Source organism: Vulpes vulpes, chromosome 11, assembly GCF_048418805.1.
Source record: "Vulpes vulpes isolate BD-2025 chromosome 11, VulVul3, whole genome shotgun sequence".
NCBI classification, from domain to species: Eukaryota; Metazoa; Chordata; class Mammalia; order Carnivora; family Canidae; genus Vulpes; species Vulpes vulpes.
In genome coordinates, this window is record NC_132790.1 from 101,379,222 (window position 1) to 101,401,499 (window position 22,278).

The following is a 22,278-nucleotide window of genomic DNA, read 5'->3' on the forward strand; positions in this document are numbered from 1 at the left end:
CAAAATGGATAAAAGACATCTGTAAGTAAAACACCACTGATTTAAGACATGATTTAAGACTTTATTAAGACATGGCATCATAATTTCATTTGTAGGATTTTTTTCTCCGGTGGTGATGTGTCAGAAATGGTGCACAATAAGTACCTGTTCAATTAAAGGTTCTCTGTGGGATGCTTTTACTTGACATTTAAACCTCACACCAAGTCTCCTCCATTGACGTCATTATCCTCAACCTAGAGGTGAGAGACAATCATTTGCTCAGGTTGGTCATTTATTTTTTGTAGACCCAGGACTTGAATCCTCATATGCCCGTGTCCAGAGCCTATGCCACCCTCTCTAGCCTTCACTGCCTTGGTAGAAATCACCCTGATTTTCCAACTCCTCTGTCCTTCAGGAGCACTCATGGGAAGAAATGGCTCCAAAAGGCCTATAAACTAGAGCTGTTCTGGAACAAGATGACATTTTGGTTTTTTCTTGGTTTTTCATCTAAAATCTTATATTCTGGGGACTGGAAATCCTGGCTAGGGCTTTTAAGCCTAGTGTTTCAAATCTTGACACGGGTACTTATGGCATTTACTTCTCCATGAATTCCCCTCACGTATTCTCTCACCTCATCTTGCAATGGTTTCCTAAAGGCAATTTTTAAATGTAGATTTACCTTTAAATTTGAAAATAAATCTCAAAGGTAATTTTTCAGCTGGGTAATCTTTATTTATGCCCGAGAATAAAGTTACAATAATAGTCCCCAAAGGGCCTATAGAAAATAGGTGAATTGAAGATAACTCAATAAATGTTTCTCAACATCACCAGCCAAGGATTTTCCAGAAAACTTGATGTTAGAAAAGTATTGAACATTTATTTTTACCAAACTCCAGGTTCTCAAGAAATAACTAAATGAGAATTTCACATACAAATGTTTGTTTCCACAGCTATCTGAGACGGAAAAAAGAACCAAAATAAAATAAAAATGAAAACCACTTGGATTTCTAACCATTATTATAATTGTATTCATCCCAGCATTTTTAAAGGTTTAAACATGTTTAGAAAAGTGGTTTCTTCTTAGATCAGGATCAGGAACTTCAGCCCTCTTGGGAAAGGCCAGCCTGTGGTAAGCTAGCTGGCAACAGGGGTGGAAGTGCCAGAAATATCAGTGGGAAGACAACGAGTCTGAGATTCTTGTGTGATTCAACAATTTGCTTGAGTTTGGAATTACTACTATGTCATGGAATGAAACCAGAAAGATCATTATTCACACTTCATACATTTCTTTCTTTCTAGCTTTGTAAATCTTTTCTGAAAGTCTTATTCTTAACTAGAGGTATCCAGTTAATTAAATCACAAGGACTTTGTATCAAGTAACAAAAATAATTCATTTCTTCTAAATTGAGCTGGTGGGGCCATTTTCATCTTTCTCGGGACAAGCATTCAGTGAAAACAGAATCAGCGTGCACCCAGGTTGAGTTTTACTATAATCTCTCTACTATGAAAGGTTTGAGCACATTGCTGGCATTTAAATTATTAATAATTAATGCAGTGTCACTTAATATTCTATTTGCCTGTTACCAGTTTTTTTCCTAATGAACAGCTCGGATTATTCAATGGACTCTTAAGAATGGGCCTGCTAGATCTCACAATAATATTTAGAGACTCATGTACAACTATACCTATTCCCACCTTTTCCTGCCTGACTTCACAGGAGGAGATATGTCTCTAGTCCAAGATGAATCACCGATCTGTACTCTAAATGTTTACATGGAATTAACTTTACCATTTGGCTCACCTCCTAAACTATTGCTTTGGAATTTTTTCTCTCAGCAAATGCCACCATCTTGCGTTATTCTCCTTCCCATTCCTATATCTACACTCCATCCAATCCACCAGCGTCCAATTCATTTTACTAATTCAACATTAACTGATTACCTTCAGCTAGTTCCACATCTTCAATGACCATCTATATACCCAGTAAGGCAAAATCTTGACCTTCAGAACTGTTTCCAACTTGTAATAACTTCTGTGACTCACAATACCCTCAAACTTTACATGTTAAAATTCAATTGTTTCTTTCCTCCACCTTGGCCTCGTACATATTTCCTGTCCTACTGAGTTAGCAGTAGAGTCAAGATAGAATTAAGAATATTTATTACTTAGATTCCCCGCACCCCCCCAGGTTTCTATACTAGACTATGTAGTCAATAAATTTTAAAGAAAAAAATGACCCTTTATATGTACTCCAACTTAACTTTTGTATTAATGATCTATTTCTATGGAACAAATGTTCACACACTTAGTGGCTTTAAACAACATGTATTTATTATCTCAAAGTTCCTCTGGGTTAGATGTCCAAGCATGGCTTAGCTGGGTCCTTTGCTCAAGGTTTCACAAAGCTGCCATCAAGGTGTTGGCTGGGGCTGAGATCCTCTTCCAAGCTCACTGGTTGTTGGCGAAATTCATTCCCTTGAAACTGTAGAACTTGTGGCAGCTTGCTTATTCAAGGCCAGGGGAAGAGAGAGTCTCTGACTCATTCACTCTTTTTTAAAAGGCTTATCTGATGAGGTCAGGCCCAACCAGGTCGTATCCTTTTGACTGACTCAAAGTCACCTGATTAAGAACCAGAAACCTCTTCACCTTTGCCATGTAATATAACATAATCATGGAAGAGACTATCTTATTCTTTCTGCCATATCCTATCAGTTAGAAGCAAGTTATAAGTCCCACAATTAAGGGGACAGTCAGGGTGTAGACCATGGGGGATCATTCTATAATTCTATCTGCCACCGCTTAATTAAAAAAAAATGTATATATGAGTGATGAGAAAAACCATTAAATGTAATTTTGAGATATTAAAATGTTGACTATAGAGAAGAAAAGTATAGAACTTGAACATCTCCAAGTTTGGTGGAAATGGCACATATTTTGAAGATGGTGAAAATGGTTTCCTATGCCTATCCTTACATTTACTGCCTTGGGCAGGAGATATATCCAAGAACCTAAACTTTAGATCATATTATATGCACCTAAATGGAATAATCAGAGACGTTGTTTTGAAAGACAGACATTTAATTACACAACTGTCTTCACTTGCAAACCATCTTACTATGTGTTAGTTTCATTTGCATAAGAGAGAGAAAAAAAACACCATTTTATGAATGTAAGTAAGTTATATGTGTTCCCTCAGGGTCCATAATTTTGACTTTTCCTCTCTTTTTTTCTTCTAATACTTTTGGCAGACAGTGGTTTTCCTCAGAAGCGTTTAATCTTTCCTCCGGATAGGTATTTCAGGTATCTTGTAAAGTTGTGTTCTTACAGCATACAATGGAATACCTACAGAGGTTCCTAGATCCTCGACACCCCCCTTTCTGCCCCATATCATCTCTAGCTCCTTTTCCTCTTTTCCTGGATGCATCACACAGATGCTCTTGGAGTTAACGCAGGCGCCATTAGAACATGAGATGCATAAGAATCCTGCCACTTTTAGGTCCTGCTTCTTAGGGAAAACTGTTCCACTGGTACTTAGTAAAAACACAATGTGACTTGGTGAGTTTCTTTCTTTCTCTTGACATTGGCAATGATCAGGCAATGCCCACGGTATACGATCCGTGTGAGGTCGGCTTGCAAATCCCTAGAGATATGTGGTTACTTCTCTACTTTCCCTCTCTTTTGCTTGGGCAACTGCCACATTGATGCACTGGAGCCACTCTTCTGCATTCTTCTCATCCTTGGCCTTGAAAACATAGGTTTTATTGTCTGTGAAGATTTCAAAAGCCCGAGGGAGGGAGCGGTCCCTGCGTTTCCTGGCCACAACTTTCACACTCTGTACTTTGCTGAGTTCTATTGGGGAGTCATCAGGATCATCTTTCTGAAATGCATATGGGAAGGAGAGAACATGAGCTGGCTCCCAGAGTATGAAAAGATCTCTGGCAACTGGAGACTTTTTTAAGAGGATCAGAATCCTTTCACTGCATATAGTTCATAACCTTTGGTATTTTGAATGCTAAGGCCTCAATGAGTCATTAAAACAATGGAAGGAGTGAGCAATTGGCCCTATGTTACAGTCTATTAAGTTGGCACAGATGGCTAATTTATAAAAACTTATTATTTGGTGGGATTTGGGGAAATGTTTAATTCATTTTCTTTGATTTTATGTCATTTTTTTATTGATATCAACACTGTACCAATAGAGCAAAAAGCAATAGTACAGTTAGAGTACTATTAATTCAGAGTTTGAGACAGTTTGGGAAGCATGAAAATGAATTTTCCTTTGTATTATCTCTTAGAAAGGTGTATGAATTGAATAAACAGGGTTCTAATGTTTAAGTAAATCAAACTGTTTTTGAAATACACTGGAGCTTTGGAAGTATGATTTGTCTACAAACATTTAGTGAAAGAATACTTGATGATTTACATTTTTCTTGCATCAACACAGAGCCTCAAAGATCCCTGCTGCAACACAGGAGGGTCATCACAACGGGCTAGTATGAATAGTTTCAAAGGAGCAAGTACTTCTTTACAGCAATTTCTTTAAAACCCCTGAATACATTTGTCTACGGGAGGACTTGCCTGTGCCTGAGGCTCTTGCCAGCTCTCCTTTCCCGCCTCCCCTATACAACTACCTTTCTTTCACCTTCCAATGGAAAGGCACCCTTCTCACTCATCCCAGAGTTACCATGGTGTATCACCCAACTTGGAAAAATCTCAGGAGGAGATTTTTCTCCTGAGACAAGTGAGAAAAGCAATTGAAAATATTGATGCTGGGGAAGCATCTTTCAACCAAAGCAATACAACCACTCCCCAGCTGTTTCGTTAAGAGAAGCATTTCCAACAGCATTTCACTTTTTAATGGTTGGTACCCATTTATAACATTTTGCATTATACTCATGACTTTTCATAAGTGATAGTCTTAAAAATATAATAATAAAATATTAATATTTAGAGACTGATGTCACAAAATACTAAAATAAATTTCAATTTATATAGATAATTTTACTGCAGTGAAAAATGATTGGGTGATCAGGATAAAATACTGTGGAGCAGGTAGGAAACAATATGACTTGAAGGAAAAAGGATACCGTGTAAACGCTGCGGTAAGAGATGAACTAATTTGTTTATTTTTTTTAATGGATGGTCGTAGGTGCCAAATTGCTATGGTATGTTATTCCAATGGCTATATTTGAAGGAGAAGTGTGAACTTTTTATTTTAAAATGATAATATTTTCAGTTCAACAGAAATTACAATTTGGACAACTTCTTAAACGTAGGATAAACTTAAAATGCTGCAAAGTATTGCACAGATTTTCAAAATTCTTTTAGGGAATAGAATAAAGTTTGAAGATCCTTGTACTAGATAATACTTTGTTAGCACAATTTGGTCTAAAGTAAATATCTGACAGTGATAAGTTTGTATTTCTTTGAATTAGAGACTAGACATTGATACCTGGAGGAACTGATCAAGAAAACAAAAAGTTACCCTAATTCTCTGTAGTCTTTCAGTTCTTATTGAAAATGCACATTTTTCTCATTTACAAGAAAGGTCCTTTACTTTTATTTTCTGTCTTTAATGTTTGTTTGTTTCTTTCTTTATTTTTTTTAAATTATTATTTTTTTAATTGGAGTTCAGTTTGCCAACATATAGCATATCACCCAGTGCTCATCCCGTCAAGTGCCCCCCTCAGAAAGGTCCTTTATGATGGGGCCGAAGTCTCAGGTGGCCTGGTGACCCCTGCTAGGTCACCATGTCCCTGGGGTGAGCGGGAATTTGCTGTGGTCCTCCTACTGCATTATATTATTTCTCAATATTTGAGCTACATGTTCCATCACATTTTTGAAATGTCAAACCATTATTTCCCAGTAAAGATGTCAAACAAGTTATCCAATTATAAAGTAGTTTATTCTTTAAGCTTTCTTAAAAAGCTCTGAATCAAGAAGTATAAAGGTTATTATCTGAGCTCAGGAATAATATTCTTATGCACAAACTCTGCTCTGCCTCAAGGGATTGGAAAAATCACTGTATCTTAACTTCTATTTCTGATTTCTTTAATAAAAACGGGAAATTCAGATGGTCATTTTTAGATACTTTAAAAGTACTTCAATGTGGAGCTATGCTAAGAAGAGTTTCTTTAAAGCTCCAACCACGGTCTGAATCGAGCACACCATTATGCTTTTCCTTCAAAAAGATCTTCAGCCACAGAAAAGTCCACCTGTATATTTGATAATACCCACAGACGAAGAAAGTAGCATGAGCTTAGCGTAGGTATCACCAACTTCTCTCATTCAAAAAGTTAACATGAAGTTTAATTTTTTTTAACATGAAGTTTTAGTAACTAAAGAAGTGCTGATCAAAATTTGTCATAATTCAGATATACTATGTTCCTGTTGAGTAAAATGTTCAAATAAATTTTATAATGAGCACTCCAAAGATACAGTGCGAATGTGCTCAGTGAATCGTGATTTTTAAATACTTTAAAATCTTTCATTAATTAAATTCAAACATAGTTTGGTTTGCCACTGACTCTGTATTGTAAGTGTTCATGGGACGCAGGACAGTACACTCACTTAGTAACATGCTCCGATGTCATACTGCCTGTGTCAGACTCCAGTTTTATCCCTTTTTACCTTACTGGCTCTATCTTTGGTCAAGCTGATCAGTCTCTGTGTGTGTCTCTCCCTCACAAGGGGAAGGGAGTGGGGTGGGGCTTGATGTTATATGATGTTAAATGCTATACGGTGGAACAACTCTGAGATATGCTAGTTAACTGAAATTAAGTGGGCTATCTCCTGCGAGACTTGTCAGAGCCTTTAGCTCCTTTGTCTCTCCCAGATAACTTTGATGAGGACCAAGACCAACACCTGGTAATGACTGACAGACCCTGGGTTTTAAAGGCCACCAGCGGAACACAGTGGGCAGAGAGGCCAGCGCAGGGCGCTGTATGCGTGTTCTTTGGGGCATCTTTGTGCAGGAGTGGATGACCACATGTACATATGCACATGCTTTCTCCATCGCTCTGATTCTGGGGCTCAAATAATATCTGTAAAAGGAGGGACATGACAGAAATCCAAAGACCAAGGTCTTGCCCTTCCTGGCCTGCCTACCAGCAAGATAAAGACAGAAAGTACCTCCGCTGCCCACTCAAGTCAGATCCCACAAGGCTTTCTTGGGGTCAGACAACCTGGTATCTGCTCCTCCTGGGAAAGATACAGGCAAGTGAGGGCTCTCACTGTGCACTGTGCAAGGGGCCTCCGGGATCACCCCCCATCCCCAGAGGAGTAGGTTTCCATTCGCTGGCAGGGAGGGAGGGAGGGAAAGGCACCCCAGACTTACCCGTCTGTAATGCAGCAATAACAATAATGCTGACCTCAAAGGACTCTTCTGAAGGTTTTTAAATTGTGTTTATTTGACAGAGAAAGAGAGAGAGAGAGAGAGAGAGAGAGAGAGAGAGGCAAAGCAGAGGGAGTAGAAGGCAGAGGGAGAGGGAGAAGCAGGCTCCCATGTGGGGCTTGATTCCAGGACCCTGGTATCATGACCTGAGTGGAAGGCAGACGCTTAACCGACTGACCCACCTAGGCACCACCCCCACTTTTTAAAGAAGATTTTAGGGCAGCCCGAGTGGCTCAGTGGTTTAGTGCTGCCTTCGGCCCAGGGCATGATCCTGAAGACCCGGGATCGAGTCCCATGTCGGGCTCCCTGCATGGAGCCTGCTTCTCCCTCTGCCTGTGTCTCTGCCTCTCTGTCTCTCTGTTTCTCATGAATAAATAAATAAAATCTTTAAAAAAATACAGAAGATTTTATTTATTTATTTGACAGAGAGAGAGAGAGAGAGTTCTGAGGATTCTTTAAGGCAACCCAGTGTGGCATGCAATAAGCTGTTATCATTATATTCACAATATCCAAGAAGTACGTCAAGATTTCTTTCTCTCTGATCCTGAATGAGTAGAATTTAATGATAAATAAAACTGACTTGAAAAGAAGAGAATAGCTTCGCATTGCTGATTGGAGTAGAATGCTATTTCAGAAGTTTCCTACTCAAAATCCAGAGCACAGATATTTACTGAGCATCCTACTTCAGACTGAAAATGATATCCAATGAATATTTATTAATTCTTTTAGAATCCCATTCTAGTTATTATCTGGGTATTAAGTGAAGGGTGATAATGGTTTTCCCTAACCAGAACTGACCTTAGTTGACTACAAGGAGTACTTAAGATAAACCAGCCTTCGTTTCTTTCCCCCAGCCTGCTGTCTCTCTCCCCTGGGTCTCTGCCTCCAGATATAACCTTTAGTTCTAAAGGAAATCAGGGCCAATGTCATACGCTATTAATTTATGTGAGTGATCTATAAGGAAACAAAAGAAACACTGTTCAAGTCAAGCTCATTGGTAGGAGCTCGTCTTCAGTAGTTCATCTTCTAAAACTTAAGTCAACTTTTAAAAAGATCTCCCCTAATGAACCAAAGAGAAAAAGTGAACCGACTAACATAGGACCAAACAGAATAGACAGTCCAGGGAACGTATGCAAAAAACGCCGACACTGTAAAATTTTAAATGGAAAAGGGCAAATTATCGGCGTTTTACCTCAAGACAAAATGCCTAGCTGGTTGGTGGAGAGGGAGACCTTAGAAATACAGGTATAAAAGACAAGGGGGAAACTTACAGACTTTCCTTTTTGAAACAGAAGTTGATTTCCAGCCAGTGTAAAATAACGAGTTTTCCACCTCTTGATGAACTTCCATCGGACTTGCTTCTCTTTAAGTTTTCCTTCTATGAGAGGCTGGCCATCTTGATTTATAACTGTTGAAGGCAAGAGAATGATCAAGCCGTTTATTTCCCATTATTTTTTTGGCAAGCGATCAAAAGTCAGAATTATACAACAAACCAGAACCCAGGAAAGTATATTTGGAAAGTGCGGTAGTAAATTATGAATTTGGTTAACCTTTCCCCCTTTTGTCCCTAAAGGAATGCACAATTTAGATATGATAATGGGAACCCGTTGAAAGCCCTCATTGAGATTTTCAAAAGGAATAGAGTTCACAAAAAAGAGCATCTGGTTAGCAGTTTTTAAGATGCAGCCAGATACTCAACTTTCTGTGCTTCTTAACTCTTTTGTTTCACATTAACTGCTCACACAAGCTGCTTAGAAGTATAGCTCTATAAATAATCATAAATCAAGGATATTTAGCTATTTGGCAGCAAAAGCTGAAGAAATGCCCCTGAAGATGTGTTTTTCCTGAAGACATAACATCGCAAAGGCCAGCCCAACTCTTTTGAACGTGGTATTTCCACTCGGGAACACACGTCCTCCCTCTCCATTCTGCATACGCCCATCTCCGCCCAATCAACAACTAATCATTTCAGGTGTCAACCTAGATGTTGCTTCTTTTGGGAGAACTTCCCCAATCTCAGAGGAGGGCAGATTCACCTGCCATATGTTCTCATCACATCTGGCATGGTTTTTTGTGTGTGTGTGTGTGTGTGTGTGTGTGTGTGTGTGTTTTTTTTTTTTTACATCAGGAATCATTGGTAGATAGTTATTGGTATTTATCTGATTCACATGTGTCTTTCCCATTGAACTGAAAACTCCGCGAGGGCAAATTTTTGCTTTGTTCACCGATGTATCACCCGGCATCTAGTCTAGTAGTGCCTGACGAACATAGGGAATCTGTAAGTATTTGTTGACTGAAAAGGTTAATTTTACAGTGAGGTAGAGTGTACGATAACGATAACGTGTAATCATGGAATTAGAAGATGTGTTACAATGTCAGAAGTCAAAAGTTACAATGCTGAACTGAAGAGTTTCATTTATTTTGCCAACTACACAAGATTCACTCCCCAAATTCACAGGCGAGGATCTGATTTCTGGGGATTATGCAATATTTACTTACATACATTATGTTCAATTTTCATAACGCTTTGAATGTAACGAAATGTGTTCCATCACTTAGAAATCCAGACAGTGCCTGTTTGACCATAGAAGCACAACCCACTCTTGCTATCCTACTGTTTCTCTTTTCCAATACAGGTCAAGGAACTGCTTCAGACCAGGAGGATTTGTCCATCTTGACAGTATTTTCAGGATAAGAATGATGCAATTTACAGCATGGATAGTTTTCATAAACAAAGTTCTACTAAGGCTAGTTTGGCCCTTTTCCCCCCTGTCTGATGAACGTTCAATGGAATGTTCTATTGTCAATCCCAATAAGGCTAAACACTGAAAATATCAAATATACTGTTAGATAGTGACAGGGCTATGATGAAAATGAATTGGGAGTGACATGGGGGTCGGTGCCCACGCACATAGGTTGTCAGGAAATAGCCTGGACGTTTGAAGGGAACTTCAGTCTGAGACTTCAGTGCTGAGAAGTCTCCTGTCTTTGGAGGAGCTTCATGGCGGTGAGCATGGTGCACAGCAGAGCATAGAGAGAGCAGGAACTCAAGAAATATTGACTAACAATTTCAAGAAAATTATTTCAGAGCTCTGCCTTGCCTTACTAGGAATCATCTGATTTAGAGTATTAATACAGTAATGCTCTTTGCAAGTTGAAATGTCCCATCAACATGGTGCTTGCTCCTTTTGTATGGCCTCTACACTCAGCGGTTACCTCGGACAGAGCACTCAGGACAGATGCTCTGTCTTTCCCGTGCTGCGTGGCCTAGAGAGCCAGAACAGCCTCACAGTGTTGGCCGGGACCGTGGGTTCAGTGTTTACCAACAGCCTGCTCTTGAGGCACGAAGGGGGCCGCAGTCCCTCTGAGAGGAGGAGCAGAAGGTCCAAAGGGAGATCCAAGAAAAAAGGAAAACACACTCTAAGCAAACAATGAAAAGCCCAGGACAAAACTTACATTAAAATCTTTCCTAAAACATCCATTTCTTATGCTTTCAAATCAGAAAAAATCGCTAATCTAATTATGATGTCCGAGGATTTTTGAATAAGAATTCAGAACTAAGAATTCTTAACTCTTTTGAGAATTAAGTTAAGTTGACTCTTTTGAGTCCTTTCAACTATAGTTTTCTGATCAGCAAGATCCCACCTGCTTTGCAAAGATGATGCGATCTAAAGTCAAAATTAAGAAACTTACGTGAGGACACCGGGTAAGTAAACGCTACAGCCCCCTCCGTCCTCTGCTTTTAGTAGACTTTACCACATGGTTTGTGATCACATTGCTTTCTTGCCAAGGTTTTCATGGTAAGATGATTGAACGTAATGGCTTCATAACAGCACATTTTTCTAGTCTCAGTCTTCTATATTTACTCAAAGAAGCATTTGAAATAGTCATGATACCTGAGCTGATTAGAAATCATGGTTGACTTAAATAAGATTTAAGCCCATGGATCCTTCTGGATCTGACATAGGGGATTTTCTTCAAGTATTTCTCCTCAAGGCAGATCCAAATGTTGCTCTTGGGGCACCTGGGTGGCTCAGTCAGTTAAGCATCTGATTCTTGATTTCGGCTCAGGTCATGATCTCAGGGTCAGGAGATCCAGCCCCTCACTGGGCTCCACACACTGGGCATGGAGCCTGCTTAAGATTCTCTCTCTCCCTCTCCCTCAGCCCCTCCCCTGGCTCACTCTCTCTCCTCCTCTCTCATACTCTCACTCTTTAAAAAAAAAAAAAAAGACTTTACAAAGGTTGCACTGGAAGAGTATGTGACTGTGACAAAGGTTTTCAAGGAGCACTTGGCAAAATAGTTGAAGGAATTGTTTGAGATACAGAGTGGATAGGATCTCACACCCACAGACCGAACATAATGACCATAACGACCAGGAAAGACTCAAGACGAAATGATAGGATTACTGGAGATCAAAAAGATGAAGGACTGCCGAGAAATTCTGCTGAACAGAGGCTTTCCATTATATAGCCCAGCCAAAATTATCCCAGGGAAAAAGTCCACGGAAAGGGCTGTAGGAAGGAAATGTTAGCAGAACTTTAAAGTAGCTGCATGTGAGGGCCTGAATTTAGGGGTCGGAGTCAGCTTCTGATAGTTTTGTAAAAGCCAGACTATTTGTAGCTCTGGGATTAATTTAAAAATAGTTTCAGAAGTAAAAAAAAAAAAAAAAAAAAAAAAGACTTAAAAACGCTCCACCTACTATTCCATATCTTAATTTTATTTTGCAGTGATATCTAGCACGTGCACAAGAGGCCAAGTGTCCGTTTAATAGGTCTACTGCCCGTATCGTGTCCTTATCAGCAATAGTTCTCATGATAACACTGTCTGCATGATCAAAACGAGGAATTAATTCTTTCCAAGAATGATCATATCCTATTTGAAAAATAGCATATGTGGAATGAGACTGAGACAATGATCATGTGCCTGGAACTATGTAACACACGCAGGATATGTAAATCTTTTCTCACTCGCCAATTAATGCATTAGTTCATTGAAGGGCCACCATTGGTCTAAGACATTCTCTGCCAACCCAGATCTGTTCTTCTCTTCGTCAGTTAGCTGAAAAGCTGTGGAAAATTAAACTGAATTCCCTCGTGCAATTGGAACCCAAACTGTTAGCGTCTTACCAACTTAGAAGTCTTTCTGAGTGTTAATACAAATGTTTATACACTAATTGTATTTCTTTTGGGCACCAAGGGTTGAAGATATTTATGTCGATAAAAAATGAACTTTGAAGGCATTAATCTGACTCAGTGTGACGTTGGTAAGAGCGAAATAATACCAGGCAGAGACCTCAAAGCTGAGAAGCCCCACGGCAGGGAGAGCAAAGCAGTAAAGAATAGTCCTCTGTTCATCCGCCAACCATCCAGCCACCCCCGCACATACTCCCGAGCACAAGTAAGCTGAAAGGCACTGTGCTTGGATCTGAGCGGGTGACAATGTCCAGTTCAGAGGGAGCTTGAATTTATCATCTTGCAGGGGAGGTAAAGTATTTTTACAAATTACACAGCTCAATGTGGAGTTTGGCAAGTGCCACCGGAGAAGTAAAAGCCAAGCACTACCATACTCAAGGAAAGGAAATTCTACTTCTGGCTGGGAGGAGGTGACATGGGGACTGGGCCTGTGCGAAGGAAGAGAAAAAGGGTATTTAGGAAGAGGGAAAAGGGCAGAGGTACAAGGGGGGTGTGTAAGGGAAAGCTCGTGAAAAGAAAAGAACGTAAAGAATCTGAAAAAAATCCATGAACTCAGAAGCAAGTTTGTAAAGCACTTGCCCTGGGACAAAGCCGTGAGGACTGAGGGTATGAAGGCAATTCAAGGTTTTCTAGGTGTAAGATCCAGGAAAGAGACTGGGTAACAAACTGTCATGGCGAGGTCATATTGGACTTCAGTTGTAGGTCCTTTTGAAGACTCACTAGAAAGGACTTTGCTTTTCTTTTTTTTTTTTTTGGACTTTGCTTTTCTTAAGGACTAAGCAGGAGCCCAGAACCTGTGAAGGTCCTGCTGGCACAGGCACGAAGCCCCCCGGGGCCCCAGATGGGATCAGTTACGTATCACAGAGTCTCAGCAGGAAACAGAGGACACTTCAAGCTGGGTAATTGAGGGGGGTTAATAAAGGGACTATTTACACAGATGTGAGCAAGGTGTAGGCAAAGCAGCCTCGTGCCCTGGGGCCAGGAGCCACAGGGAGGCCTAACACGCCTCTGCATGAAGAGGAGAGGGGAGAGAGCAGTGAGGACCCAGAGGGAAAGCTGTGGGCAGAACACCACCGACTCACAGGAGCTGTGGCCCTGGGCTTAGGGCACAGTCAACCTGCAGCAACCAAGGGGAGGGGAATCTGGGAAGAAATGACCCAACCCCACTCCGCTCCCTCCCTCTGATCTCCTGCCTTTGTCCTAGTGGTCAGCTGTAACTGAAAGCCGGAGGTAAGGGGGACTGGGACACTTCTTAACTGGGCAGACGAGGCAGGAGAGCTTCCTGGAGTAAACGTATCTGAGCTGAATTCTGAAGACCAAGTAACGGTGATGAACATGAAGGGAGAAGAGGCATACTGAAAAAACAAACAAACAAACAAGAACAAAAACAAAAACCATAGGCAAAGGGCCGCAGCTTAGAGAGGGGTTGTGCAATGCATTCTAGAAACCAACTCATTCTATGAGATGGGACTTGGAGGGGCGGAGATGGTGGGAAAGTCGAGGAGAGGCCAATTCTTAAGGGTCCTGGACATTGTGCAAATTGGAATCTCAGGCTTTGCAATGAAACATAATGAAAAATAATAATTTCTGTAGTCACATAACTTTTATCTCAAGAGCACTAGTTTCCTTGAGTCAAGGTCTCCATCTTGTTTTAAGCGTTCTTGCAACTTGGAATATGTCTTTAGTCATTTATCGCTTTATTTATTTATTTATTTATTTATTTATTTATTTATTTTTTATCGCTTAATTTAAACATGGTGCACTGAATGCCACGTTTACTCGCCACACAGGGCTACACCAGCAACTTTTTCTGGTATAGGCCTATAGTTTATGAGATGAGGGCAGTGGTTTGAAGCCAGATCTCAACTGGAGTCCAGAATCTGCTACTTAACAACTGACAGGTCTTGTGCAAGTTACTCCACTGAACTTCATTTTTATCTTCCCTAGGGTTGTCACGCTTAACACCAAGGCCACCATGAATGGCTGTGCAGTTGGCCACTGCACAGGAGCACTCAGTCAAGGTCGTGAGTGGAGGCTGAAATTCGGCTTGTATTTTGCTGTCCAAGTCATACACCCCCAAGTGGATTTCATCCACCATAATAAATAAAGACACACAGAAGTGCCATTAAAGTTCACAATGGCCTTGCTTAACCAAATGGCTGGTATATTGTAAGGGATCAATAAATAGCAGCTACTATCATCATGATCATGATATCATCATCAACATAAAATGATGCTCATCATCCTTTTACTGTGATGATGAACAGATGGTTCTTATAAATCCCATATCCTAATGGCTCCAGGATAAAACCTGCCTCCATCCCCCCAAATCAGGAACGTAGTGAAATCCACATGAAGATGTTGGAATAATGAGAGAATTCAGGGTGAGGCAGTGAACACCCCTTTAAGGTTCAAGGACTTCAGGCTTTGAACTTAAGGTGTGAGGGGGATTTCAAAGAGTCTCAAAAAGGAGGTGAACTCTCCTGTTTTTGTGTGACAAATTAATTTATTCACTAATACTGCCATTTTCAAGCCAATCCAGTACGGATTGGGCTGCATTGGGAGTGGTTTCCACACCATCTGAGGTTGCTCCCCTTTCTTCCAGACTTCTGGCTTGTTTTTATGATGGTAGATGGTAACCCCCATATAACTACTATTCACATTGTGCAGTGACTTCCATCCAGACTCAGAGACTCAGAACTCCCTGATACTGTATGTCTTTTGGATTATGTAACTTTTGTCTTGAAAACATTGTGCTGTGCATGAATAACCCATAATGGAGACTGCCATGAATTTCATTTGTGATATGTGAGTTCTTAGATATTCTTTCCTGATTGTTAAAGATACATATACCTTCAAAAGAAGGCATATTCTGGAAGAAAAAATATATAAATGTCAAATACTTAGTTTTCTGAATAAGAACAGAGAAAATGCATTTTTTAAAAAAAATTTCCCTTGAAATTACTGCTTCTGGGAATTATAACTCCTATACAGTCTGTGGGGAATTTCTTTGTATGCACTGAGATTTACTTGAATTCCCTTTCATAGTTTTACCTATTTTTTGTAATGTGTCAGTTCTAATAAAGGCAACTCTAATTATAGAGGAAATGCTTAAAGAAGGATAGAAGCATTAAATGAGGAGGTTATAGGAGTCACATTTAGTAAACTGAGTGTCTGTGGTTTTTGAAATCACTAAGGATCATCACGAATGGTATGTTTCTAATGAACATCTAGGCGTTATTTTCGAGTGCCACATTTCTTTATCTGTAGTAAATGAAGCAGGAGGTACAAACCAGCATAGGTTTTGAAACATCCTTCAAGATGCCGAGGTTCCAGAATAGGACAGACAAACTCCATTTGACAGCAGCCCTTTGAGCACACTTCCACATATAACTGAATGGCTTCCCTCCTCAATAATTTTATACCTGTCAAAACGTAGTATGCTTCCTAGGCTTCTCTATCAGTCATGGAAATGTCGATCTACAGGAGCCTCAGAACTGCTATTTTATAAGCCCGTAGAACAATGTTTTCCAGACTGTTCTGAGGCCACCTACATTGGAGTTACTTGCTGGTTTGTTGAAATGTACCTTCCAAGGTACCGCCCAAACCTTTTGAATCATATTTTTAGGGTGGGGTGAGGGACCTTACATTTTTAATAAGATCCCTAGGTGATTCTCCTGTAGCCCAAGAACTTCTAGGAAATGAAAGCAGCCTCATGGCAAATGACAGTAACAGGTCACATAATACACAAAACAGTTAAACTGCAAAACCAAAAATGGGAAGAAAATTGTTATAACCTTTCCATGAAATTAAAAAACAGGATAGCAGTATGAGGTAGCAGGCACGTCCTTGGCTTAAATCAATAGCGTTAACAGAAAAAATGCTCAGAATCAATATTCGTGGAATTTGGCTTACTATTGTATCAGCTACTTGCTAAGAAGGTAACCTGTTCAGTAGTTTTGTGCAGCAAGCACGATCACCTTTGTGCCTTTATGGTAGCTATCAAGGAAGACTGGCCTGGACTTGCCCAGTAATGACTAGTAGGGGTCAATGGGAAATGATCAGGGGCAGTGGAAGTGAATGAAGATAATCGCTCAATTTTAGGATGGAATTTTGAATGAGGAAGGGTTCCAGACACATTTCTTATGTTGGGCTCACACTGCCATTCCGTTAATACGAGCTCGTGGATGGGTCTTGCTGGCAGAGTTGGATTTGCACGCTTGTAAATGTTGAGGGCTTTCTCACGCGCCTGTGGACTGTGGAGCTGCTTCCCTTGCAGAGGGAAAAATCCATCTGACATACTTGTCAGCTTGTTTGCATTGTTCAAGTTGAACACATCCTAGCCATCGTCCCAGCTTCCTGTACATTGCTGCTGTATTCGAACATCCTAAGGTGTTCTCTACAATGCTTTTGTGGAATGATTTAACACAAGTTCCATCTGTTGTGGTTCCAACTTTTTGGTAATAAATAGAAATCTTACAATGTCTACACTGGAAACTTGATCTGTAACACGTATACATGTATGCCATCTCTCTCTCTGCTCTCATATTACTTTGAAAAGAACTTATTTAGGAAGATACTGTTAATTCAAAAGAATACGTTTGGCACAAAAATTACACCAGAAATGTTATAATACGAATTATCTTTGTCTCTTAAAATGAAACACTGTGAATTCATTAATTTGTTTTTTGTCATCATTTGCCTGAGGAAAATTTTACTGAAAATTCTCTGAGAAGATACAAACTTTGGATGTTCACTTATTTGACAAATATTTATTGAGCATTGTGTGCTAGGGGCTGAAGGTGGATGGATGAGGAGGGCTCCCTTCATAGAATTTACTATTTACCAGAGGAAATAGACATTAATCAAATAACCACATGTAAAAAACAAAAACAAAAAACAAGACAGCAGGTGCTACGATTGTCGTGAGAAGAAGGCTTTGAAGGTTTTGAAGACCCTTGTTATCATGGAGGTCACAGAAGGCTTCCCCATGGTGGTGAATTTGAATTGTAATGGGAAAAGCTAAAATCTCTATTAACCAGATGAACAGAGGAGAAACTGCACTCCGTACAAAAACCCAGTGGCAGGAAGAAGCAAGGTGTGTATGGGAAACTGAAAGAAGATCCTCCTAGCCTGAGCAGAGAGAGAGAATAGATGACATATGGGACAAGATGCTGCTGCAGAGGATGGGAGAGACCATGTGAGGCTGTGAGGGGCATGTTACAGTCTGGTCTTTAAACTAAGACCTGTGGGAAGCTGTTTTAAGGTTTCATGCAGGGGAGTAGCATCATCAGAGTTGTGTTTTGAAGAGATTGTTCTTGTTGCATCATGGGAGGCCAGCTGGCAGGGTTAAGTAGCTCATTTAGGAGGCTTTTTCCATTATTTTAGGGAAGAGGTGATGTTATCTTGCTCTATGTGATGGAGAGAGACAGACAGGGTTGAGAGCCATTGAGAAGGTCAAATCCACAATGCTAAGTGAGGGGCTGGGTGGAGGTAGGGAGAGGGCAGTGGGTCTCTGACTGCTACAGTGGAATGATTGATGTGTTTACTCATAAAGGGAATGCTGGAAGACAACTTAGTCTTTTTCAGGGGTGAGGGAGGGACAATCATTTGAAATGAAATGAGCCTGAGATGCTTTTGAGGCAGCCAAGTAAGTGATGCAAGATGCAAATCCAGAGGTGGAAGGAGTGGCAAGCACCGCAGATAGACATTTAGAAGCTGTCACAGAGAAGGGGCTGTTGAGCTGTGGACCCAGTGAAGATTGACTGGGGAGAGGTTGTATGGTGAAAAGGAGAGAGGTCTCGGCAATGAGAGTCTGGATGGAGGAAGGCAGCCTGGAAAGCCGGCTGAAAGGACTATTTGGAGAGTAGGAGGGAGACCGGAGTGCTGCATCACACAGTTAAAAAGGGAAAATGCTGGAAGGAGGAGGAACTGGTCAGCAGAACTCAATGCTGCTCAAAGTCCATAAAGCAAGGATTGAAGCACACTGTACATGCGAGACTTACCTGCCTGAACCTGCCCGACTCCAGAGAGCACAGGGACAAAGGATTTAGAAGGCAGCTTAGAGAGGGTCTGGTTAGGAGGAGAAAGAGGCAAAGATATACAAAGTGAGCATTGACACTTCCTTTTGTCTTAGAGGAGGCAAGAGGCAGGGCAGCAGGTGGAGAAAAGGAGAGTGTAAGGCACTTTCGCTGAGTGAAAGCCAATGGCAGCCACCTGGCCCTGGACTCTTGTTTGTTGGGAGTTTTTTGATTACTGCTTCAATTTCCTTTCAGGGCAATTCTACCAAACATTTAAAGAAGAATTAACACCTATTCCTCTGAAGAGGATGGAAAGAAAACTTCTAAATTGGCTCTATGAGGCCAGCATTACCTTGATTCCCAAACCAGATAAAGATCCCAGTGAAGAGCAGAATCACAGATCAATATCCCTGATGAATATAGATGCAAAAATTCTCGCCAAGACACTAGCCAATAGGTTCCAACAGTACATCAAAAGGATTATTCACCACAACAAGTGGGATTCATTCCTGGGATGCAAGGATGGGTCAATGTCCACATATCAATCAATGTGATAGATCACATTAATCAAAGGACAAGAACCATATGATCCCTCAACTGATGGAGAAAAAGCATTTGACAAAGTATGGCATCCTTTCTTGATTAAAATTCTCCACAACGTAGGGATAGAGGGAACATACCTCAATATCATAAAAGCCATCTAGGGAAAGCCCAAAAAGAATATCACTCTCAGTGTGTGTGTGTGTGTGTGTGGGGTGAACTTAAAGCTCTTCCCCTCACATCAGGAACATGACAGGGATGTCCACTCTCACCACTGTTGTTCACATAGTACTAGAAGTCCTAGTCTCAGCTATCAGACAATGAAAAGAAATAAAAGCCATCCAAGCTGGCAAAGAAGAAGTCAAACTCTCACTCTTCACAGATGACAAGATATTTGATGTGGAAAATCCAAGAGACTCCACCAAAAAATTGCTAGATCTCATACAGCAATTCAGCAATGTGGCAGGAAATGAAATTAGTGCACAGAAATCAGTTGCATTTCTAGTCACCGACAATGAGACTGAAGAAAGAGAAATCAAGGAATTGATCCCAAGTATAATCGCATCAAAACCCATAAGATACCTAGGAATAAACCTAACCAAAGAGGTAAAGGATCTACACTTTGAAAACTAAGGAACACTGATGGAAGAAATTGAGGAAGACACAAAGAGATGCGAAAATATTTCATGCTCATGGATTGTAAGAATAAATATTGTTAAAATGTCTATGCTCCCCAGGGCAATCAGCACATTCAGTGCAATCCCCATCAAAGTACCATAGACTTTTTTTCACAGGGCTGGAACAAGTAATCCTAAAATTTGTATAGAACCAGAAAAGACCCTGAATAGCCAGAGGAATGTTGAAAAAGAAAACCAAATCTAGTGGCATCACAATGCAGGGCTTTAAGCTCTATTACAAAGCTGTGGTCATCAGGACAGTGTGGTACTGGCACAAAAACAGACACACAGGTCAATGAGCAGAATAGAGAACCCAGAAATGGACCCAATGGTCAACTGATCTTTGACAAAGCAGGAGAGAATATCGAATGGAAAAAAGACAGTCACTTCAATAAAGGATGTGGGAAGATAGGACAGCCTCATGCAGAAGAATGAAACTGGACCATTTTCTTACACCACACACAAAGATAAACTCAAAATGCATGAAAGACCTAAATGTGAGACAGGAATCCATCAAAATCCTAGAGGAGAACATAGACAGCGACCTCTTCGACCTTGGCTGCAGCAACTTCTTGCCAGACACGACTCCAAAGACAAGTGAGACAAAAGCAAAAATGAACTTGGTAGTTCATCAAGATAAGAAGCTTTTGTACAGCAAAGGATATAGTTGAAAAAATCAAAATACAACCTACAGAGTGGTAGAAAATTTTTGCAAATGTCTTAGCAGAAAAAGGGCTAGTATCCAAGATCTATAAAGAACGTATCAAACTCAACACCCAAGTACAAACAATCCAGCCAAGAAATGGGCAGAAGATATAAACAGACATTTCTCCAAAGAAGACCTACACGTGGCCAACAAGCACATGAAAAAGTGCTCAAAATCGCCTGTCATCGGGGAAATACGAATCAAAACCACAATGAGACATCACTACACATCAGTCAGAAAGACTAAAATTAACAGGACAGGAAACAAAACATGTTGGCGAAGATGTAGAGACGGGGGAACCCTTTCCCACTGTGGATGGAAATGCAAACTGCTGCAGCCACTCTGGAAAAGAGCATGGAGGTTCCTCAAAAAGCTAAAAATAGAGCTGCCCTACGACCCAGAAATTGCACTATTGCACATTTATCTAAAGGTTACAAACATAGTGAACCAAAGGGGCACCTGTACCTAAATATTTAGAGCAGCAATGTCCATAGTAGCCAAACTATGGAAAGAGCCCAGAGGTCCATCGACAGATGAATGGATAGAGCAGTGGTCTAGGTACAATGGAATGTTGCTCAGCCATCAGAAAGGATGAAATCCTACCATTCACACTGACGTGCGTGGAACTGGACGGTACTACGCTAAGCGGAATAAGTCAATCAGAGAAAGACAGTTATCGTATGATCTCACTCATGTATGTAAATTAAGAAACAAAACAGGACCACAGGGCAAGGGAGGGAAAAATAAAATAGGTTTAAATCAGAGAGGGAGACAAAGTATAAGAGATTCAACCGTCAACACAGTGAGGGTTGCTGGAGGGGAGGGGAGTGGGAGGATGGGGTAACTGCGTGATGGGCATTGAGGAGGGCATGGGATGTGATGAGCACTGGGTGTTGTATGCAATGGGTGAATAACTGAACTCTACATCTGAAACTAATGATACACTATATTTTAATTGAGTTTAAACAAAATAAGGGATCCCTGGGTGGCTCAGCGGTTTAGCGCCCCCTTTGGCCCAGGACGTGATCCTGGAGTCCTGTTATCGACCCCACATTGGGCTTCCTGCATGGAGCCTGCTTCTCTCTCTCTCCCTCTCTCTCTCTCTCTCTCTCTCTCTCTCTGTCTGTCTTTCATGAATAAATAAAATCTTAAAAAAAAAAGAATCTGTTTAAAAAAAATAAGTCTTAAAAAAAAAGCCAATAGGACAATTCAGTTCAGAGGAAGAAACAGAACAGGGAAGAAAGGGTAATCTATAGGATCTCTAGGAGAAGGGGGAAGGATGAGATCCTACGCAAAACACTAGCCCTCTCTTGAGACACTTGATGACTTTATTCTTTGTGGCTGCTAAGAGCACGTGTATGTCATCCACAGAGGTGAGTTTGTAGCCGAAACACAGATTCTTTCCTAATGTATTTGAATAGGTAAATAAAGAGGGTTACTCTGGAAGGTGATGACTGGAGCTCTTTTGAAATATATTACGTGCTTTATTTTAGAACGACATAAGAATTTCTTACATCAATGTTATCGTAAGGCTGCAGAGTGGTGAGAGATGGATTTGCTCATCTCGTCTCCCTTTGGAAAGGGAACTTCTCCTCCTCCTCCACAGATTTGCTTGACTCAGCTTGTTCTCCGCGGAGAAAAGGACACATTTCCACGCCCGATGATTCACTGGTGGAGAACCACAGGGTGACTAATGCTTGGCGGCAAGTATAAGGCCTATCGGACACTTTTATCCTATTTCAAGATAAGATTGTTGACCCAATATGAA

At 40.7% G+C, this 22,278-nt stretch overlaps 1 protein-coding gene across 9 annotated transcripts in view; it reads right to left on the bottom strand.

Annotated features, from left to right (window-relative positions):
* Window positions 1–2,288: 2,288 nt before the first annotated feature.
* VEPH1 (ventricular zone expressed PH domain containing 1) overlaps window positions 2,289–22,278 on the bottom strand; it is a 225,886-nt gene continuing 205,896 nt past the window's right edge. For all 9 annotated transcript variants that reach the window (XM_072727244.1, XM_072727239.1, XM_072727241.1 and 6 more), the window contains 2 exons: window positions 8,644–8,780; window positions 2,289–3,856 (listed from right to left, as the gene is read on the bottom strand). In XM_072727244.1, coding sequence (XP_072583345.1) covers window positions 3,620–3,856; window positions 8,644–8,780 — 374 coding nt within the window. In that variant the 3' untranslated portion in view covers window positions 2,289–3,619. The remainder of the gene's footprint in view (window positions 3,857–8,643; window positions 8,781–22,278) is intronic.